Raw genomic sequence first — 7,122 nt, 5'->3', positions numbered from 1 at the left:
GCGATTTCGCTGGAAGCGGGTGCAATTTTTCAGATTAGCACCCGCTCCCGGCGAAATCCTGCAGTTGTCCTTATGACAAATTTTTAATTATATATATATATACACATATATATATATATATATTATAAACTAAATAACTAAAGTTCTAAATAAGAACATTATGCGGTCTTATTCCAAATATATTTAAAAAATTATTATATGTGTGATTGCTGTGATATTATACGTTTTGGAATAGATGATTTCTTGCCCTATCCGGCATTTTAATTCCAACGGATGTATGTGTAAACTGTACAATTCCCGGATATTTTCGAATTGTTTATAGATTTTTTAATAAGAATTAGTTTATTAATTAAATGTCTGTTTCTTTATTCCAGAAGAAGCAACGAAATCATACTCACGTGTTATTTCTTAATTTTCCAATACTTTCCTCAGTGTTATTTCTCTTTACAATATCTTTTGTTGCACTATAAAGGTACACTTAGATTCTCAGAAGAAGGTTGTAAAAAAATGAATGGAATGTTCGTGAGGGGAGTGCATCCTAAGTAAGCAGTTGCCGGGATATGAAATTCCTCCATCTCATCATAAAATAAATATGTAAACATATGGACTGGTTTTTGTTAAAGTTACAAAGAAATAAAGAACTTAGACTTCATTTTAGAAACTTTCTGATATTTTTTATGCTCCTAGTTGTCATAAAATGTTGTTTTATCGCGAGTTCTCGGCCAAGAAGCACTTGCCGTAATACACATAAAAGATCACCTGCAGCTTTTTCAGTTTGAATATATGCAAAAACGAAAATATTTGTTTCTTTTATTATGAAAGAGATATCAATTTTTAAAATCGTTTAAAAAAATATACATTTTCATCCCTTTGTACAATATTTTCTTTATGGCTTCTTTCTTTATTTTATCATTTTTCTTTTTTACCTCTTTTTATTCTCCTTTAAACTTACTTTATTTATCTTACCCTTTCTTCGATTTTCATCGTTTTATTATTTATATCTCTCATTATCGCCCACGTGGGAAAAAATTTAGGGGAGCTACTCACGATCCAGAAGGGTAGGCGAGTTAGTTAGCGGCTAGTTTGCATCTTTTTAGACAGACTAAATGAAATTTTATTTGTTTTATCAATACATTTTTCTCAATGGCATTAATCAATATTTACGTCATGGAAATCTGATTTTTCGTTTGATCTGGGCCTGACTAAGGTACATTAAGCTAGCACCTCCACAACCGAATTTTTGAATTTTTCATAGCTCAGAATTTTGGACTTTTTTGGGCTTTTTTTGGGTTGCAATAAAAATGTTTGGGCTCCTTTACTTTTTTAAAAAAATCAATTTTCTTGTGGAGGTGCCAGCTTACATTAACCCAGCACCTCCACTTCTTTAAATCACCAAATAATAAAAATTCAATTACACCAGAATTTTGGGCTTTTTTTGGGCTCTTAAAATCCGCAAAAAAAATTTTCCCCAAACCAACCCTTAACTTCCAAAATCAACCCCCTTCAAAAAATTGAAAATTTTTAGTAATTCATTAACGGGATATTTTTGGGCTTTTTTTGGGCTCCCAGAAAATACCCACTTCGATTTTTGGGCTCCAACCCTTACAGTAAAAAATTAACCCCATTGTAACACGCAGATATGAAATTGTCAAAAAATAACTTTTATTAAATTTTAGAGCTTGAATAAAGTCTCTGATTTTTGGGCTCCTAGAAAATACACGCTACGATTTTTGGGCTTCAACCCTTAACGTCAAAAATCAAACCACGTAGATACTACTTTGTCAAAAAATCAATTTTTCTAGAATTTTTTAATGGAAATAGAGTCTCTGATTTTTGGGGTCCTCGAAAATACCCGATACGATTTTTGGGCTTCAACCCCGCACTAAATGTATGGGAAAATGGCTTTCGGTGGATTTAGCTGAAACTTTGTAATTTTTAAGGTTAGGATGAAATATCCGTAAAAAAAAATCCAAAAAAATTGACAGTTTTAGCGCTATGCGGCGCTAAGTGCTCAAGATCAGTGAAAAAGCCGAATTACAACAGATTTTGTTACAAAAGCGATGTCAACATAGAAATCACGGTTCAGATCGTGGTCTGTCATATTTTCGCCTACACCGTTGACTCATATAGCGCGCTTCTCAAAACGATCAAACGCTAAGCGCCCAAGATTTTAACTTGACTAATTCATCACTTCTTTAAAGGCAGAAATGGTAACCAAAGTAACATTAGTAACTAGTGCGCACATATCGATAATAACATTCTACCCTTCGCAAAAGGGTTTAACGCTAAGCGCTCAAGATCAGCGAATAAAACCAATCCTAGTAACTTTAGAGACAAAAGCGATGTCACTATAAGAGTCACGCATCAGAAAGTAGTCAGTAATATGTTTAGGCAAACCAATGAGTTATATTGCGCGCTTCTCGAAACGATCAAACGCTAAGCGCCCAAGATTTGAACTTGAATAAGCAATTCCTTTTTTAAAGACAGAAATGGTATCCAAAGTAACATTAGTAACTAGTGCGCACATCGATAATAACAGTATACCCTTCGTCAGAGGGCCGAACGCTAAGCGCCCATGATCAGCGAATAGAACCAATCTTAGTAGCTTTAGCGACACAAGCGATGTCTGTATACAAAACATGCATCAAGAAGTGGTCAGTAACATGTTTAGCCAAACCAATGACAATATGAGTCAACACCGTTGAATCATTTAGCGCGCTTCTCAGAACGGTCAACGGTGTAGGCGAAAATATGACAGACCACGATCTGAACCGTGATTTCTATGTTGACATGGCTTTTGTAACAAAATCTGTTGTAATTCGTTTTTTTTCACTGATCTTGAGCGCTTAACGCCGCATAGCGCTAAAACTGTCCATTTTTTTATATTTTTTTTTACGGATATTTCATCCGGCACTTATAACCTTAAAAATTACAAAATTTCAGATAAATCCACCGAAAGCCATTTTCCCATACATTTAGTGCGGGGTCCTTTATTTGCCGACAAAGTTGTATTTTCGTGGTAGAGAGGGATTGATTTTTGACGTTAAGGATTGAAGCCCAAAAATCGTATCGGGTATTTTCGAGGAGCCCAAAAATCAGAGACTTTATTTCAATTGAAAAAATCTAGAAAAATTTATTTTTTGACAAAGTAGTATCTGCGTGGGTTGATTTTTGACGTTAAGGGTTGAAGCCCAAAAATCGTAGCGGATATTTTCGAGGAGCCCAAAAATCAGAGACTCTATTTCCATTAAAAAATTCTAGAAAAATTGATTTTTTGACAAAGTAGTATCTACGTGGGTTGATTTTTGACGTTTAGGGTTGAAGCCCATAAATCATATCGGGTATTTTCGAGGAACCCAAAAATCAGAGACTCTATTTCCATTAAAAAATCCTACAAAAATTTATTTGCAGACAAAGTTGTATTTACGTGGTAGAGAGGGGTTGATTTTTGGTGTAATTGAATTTTTATTATTTGGTGATTTAAAGTAGTGGAGGTGCTGGGTTAATGTAAGCTGGCACCTCCACAAGAAAATTGATTTTTCGCAAAAAGTAAAGGAGCCCAAGAATTTTTATTGCAGCCCAAAAAAAGCCCAAAAAAGCACAAAATTCTGAGCTATGAAAAATGTTAAAATTCGATTGTGGAGGTGCTAGCTTAAACTAGGCCTTCTGCATTAGACGATTTAGACAAAATCAGATCTGGGCCAGAATTTATTGCTATATTATAGACTGCCACAAATTTTTTCCACATGACTTTATTTTCTTTTCAAATCGCCTAAAGGTATAAATGGCCCAAAGCAAATAATAGGGGCAACGTACATATTCCTCCCTTCCGTAATAAAATTTAAGAATTGAAAATTGAAGAAACAAAAATTGAATCCCAATGTAATGAAGAAACATTTATTGACTATAGTTATCATCAACTTTTTTTTCGATTTGCAATAAACTTCGATACACCCTCAGAAAAAAGATGATTTGATTTAAAGAAAATTTCTTTGAGTCAAGGAAAGATATATGTATTAGCTCTCAGTCAAAGAAATTTCGATTTATTCGAAGAAATGGTTTTTGTTTCAAATAAAACTTTTTTCTAGTTTAAGGTGATTTGATTTATTTTGAAGTTATTTTGGTTAAAAGCAAAAAATATGTTAAGGCTGCGGTTTCTTTAATTTATCACAAATATTTTTCTGAGTGATACCCAAGGTGTCACTTAAGTGCCACCTCGGAAGTTAGTGTATATAAATACTATTTTCCAATTAATTAATCAAAATTTCGACAAAGTTTTTCTTCATTCTCACTTTGTTTGAAAATTACTATCTTTTCTTTTAAAGCCATAATTCTTGCGCCGTCTGCACAGATTTTCTGTCCCGTTAATGTGTGAGTGTTGGCAAGTTTTTATGGTTTTCATCACCTTGAACTCTTCCATTATCAGAGTCTCGATACGGAACTGTTGATATCGATGGAATGCTATCTCCCTGACTCGATCTTGTTCTTGATTTTTTGTGAAAACCACTCATGAAGCCAAGTCGAGAATGGCGATTGTCCTAGAGATCGAGATTCTGTATTATTCTCATGGGTGGCGCCGTTGATGCAGTCGTGCATCGCGCGATTCACGCTTTTCAAACCTTTCAAGTTTCTTATTTCATTTTAAATATTATTTTATTTTTCGAGTGTTCGGGAAACCCTAATTGTTATATTTGGTAGTGCAGAAAATAACTATCATTGAGAAAGTCTAGATTTGAGATTCTGTCTATAAATTGACACCTCACTTAAATCGTTTTTGTCAAATTTTTTTATCTAATGCTACTTTTCATCCGTATCATTATTGACGATACAAATAGAATATTTGATTTTTTAAATTAAATACTTCATGCTAAATATGTTTTAAAAATTAATTGAACACATTTAATTTTTGTTTTGAAATCGTATTTTTTTAAGAATAGAAGAATTCTGATTTTAAACGTAGAAAATATCGAACTAAGTTTCTAGTATTCAAATACACTGGAACTTGTATTTAATTCCGGTTTCGGGCATTGCCTGTTGTGGCCTTCAAATTAAATCCAGACCATCCAAACATAAATATGAGGGCCAGATGAACGATTTCCGTCGAATTGGAGGGCGAGACAAACCCTGATGCAACTAACGCGCTGAGAGTGCGGCGCTCGAGCTGTTTGTCAGGCTTGACATTTTGTTTAATTCGAGTGTACTGATTTTTTCACATATTTTACGTAAAAATATTTCTAACAATACGTAAATTATATACCGATTGCTTTATTGCAATGATTTTTGTACACCAGCGGCGTAGCCAGCATTTTTTTGTCGGGAGGGGCTTCGATTTTTTTCGGAGGGGGCTTCGGGTTTATGCTTAGGCAAAGTGTGGGGAAAAAGGGAACTTAACCTGAAAGAACGGAAGTTGATTGAAAACAGGGAAAAATAGAAGAATTCTTGAACAAATGGGTCAAGAGGGGAATCACACTACATCTGGCCGTTTAAATGTAGTTCTTGAACGAATCCTTAAAAGACATTACGGAACTTTAATTTAAAAAGTCAAAGATATAATATCAAGTATAAGCTTACCGAATGGGTGTATTCAAGCGAAAGCTTGGAATCGATTTTTTTCCGGCACGACATCCTAATATTATGCTCAACGATAAGGAGATCACTTCCTATCGCAATGAAGTTCGCAAGTAGTTATTATCACTTTTTCACTTTTTTTAAAAAAGTATTTGAACTCGAGCATTTTGAACCATTCACGTGAATGATTATCGATGGACACTTTTTCTCTTATTGTTATAAACCCTCTTGATTTTCACTATTCTCTTTCTGATTTTCTGCATTTATGCTTTAGTGATGTACCATTCCATGTATGTACATATGTATGTATCTATGTATGGTGTAACACTGTACCGTAGCCGTAGTAACTTCGAGGCCTCCACCTTCCTGCCTTTTTTACCCTTTCGCTCTCTCTGCTTCTTTTGTCGGGTTCCTTTATTTCAACCTTGACTTTTGCCAGTCCATTCTTCTGGAGCCGTTCCCTATTCCTTCTCGGTGTAGAGTGCAGACGCGTCCAATTTCAATTCGACTCCGCCTGCCTCTTTAATTTTTCTCTGTAGAGCATATAGGTAATAGGTATATGTATCTGTATTAATATCAGAAATTTTGTTACACAATTTTACTTTTTTAAGTTTATGTTTGAAAAAAAATGTACTTCCAAAAATATCAGCCTGTACGGAAAATTAATCGCTTCCGTTAGTAATCTTAAGATTAGATGAATTTGAAGATATAGTCGGAGATGTTTATTTGTATTTGGAGTAGTTGACTTTTTACAATTTGTATATTCCATTAAAATTAATTGACGTCCAATATAAAATATTGAGCATTAATTGAGTCAGTGATTGTACTGTAAAAGAGTTTGACTATCAAGTGCACTTCGCGATAGGATGACTTCTTATTTTAAAATTGCATAAAAGTAGTTTCAAAAGTTAAGTTTTGGTAGGAGCTATTTGACCACAACTTTCCCAAAAAAGTGGCATTACATCAAGGGGGGGGGGGGTATTTATTTTTGAAAAAATGTTAGATCTGCTGCAATTTTTAACATATACAGCTCAAATTCACACCAAATATAGCACAAATGTTGAACTAATTGTCATAAAATTTACAAGACAATGCATTCTAATTTTATTGATGATAATCGTAACTGATTATTGGAGAAGGATCGACACATTCTGTGTGGGAGGAGTGGAGGAAGCCTTTCTCATCTACGTATGGTTCTTAGACAATATTTGAACAATTTTTTACCTTTTTTCCTAAAGAATTTTTCAAATGGAAATCTTCCAAAAAAGGCAAGACAAATAAAATATTTTTTACTTTAGCACGGAAATCTAGCCCAAATAAAAAAAGATCTTGATACATCAATTTCTTGCTGATATATTAAAAATGTTTACAATTTGAACAGGTGAATTCAATTCTGGCGCGAGCACCTGACATATGACAGCGGCTTCCTTCACTCCGACTCCATCCACTGCGTTAAGGGCATGTGACACAGCTAAATACCTATATTACCGACCACAGTTTTTCAGTTCACTGAATGTTTTTTTGAACCTGAGAACATTTTTTGTAAATAAAATA

At 34.0% G+C, this 7,122-nt stretch overlaps 1 protein-coding gene across 4 annotated transcripts in view; it reads right to left on the bottom strand.

Annotated features, from left to right (window-relative positions):
• The window catches only part of LOC117180398 (uncharacterized protein DDB_G0284459-like), a 201,729-nt gene that overhangs the window by 57,358 nt on the left and 137,249 nt on the right, over positions 1-7,122 (bottom strand). Inside the window, exon 1 of one of the 4 annotated variants that reach the window (XM_033372886.1) lies at positions 5,572-5,771. The exons of 2 other annotated variants lie outside the window; for them this stretch is intronic. In XM_033372886.1, coding sequence (XP_033228777.1) covers positions 5,572-5,625 — 54 coding nt within the window. In that variant the 5' untranslated portion in view covers positions 5,626-5,771. Of the gene's footprint in view, positions 1-398; positions 607-5,571; positions 5,772-7,122 lie in introns of those variants that run through there. One more of the 4 variants, XM_033372888.1, reaches the window with a different exon arrangement.

This window comes from Belonocnema kinseyi, chromosome 9, assembly GCF_010883055.1.
Source record: "Belonocnema kinseyi isolate 2016_QV_RU_SX_M_011 chromosome 9, B_treatae_v1, whole genome shotgun sequence".
In the NCBI taxonomy this organism is placed as follows: domain Eukaryota; kingdom Metazoa; phylum Arthropoda; class Insecta; order Hymenoptera; family Cynipidae; genus Belonocnema; species Belonocnema kinseyi.
Note: the sequence above shows the minus strand (reverse complement) of the source record. Positions and strands in the feature narration are given on the sequence as shown.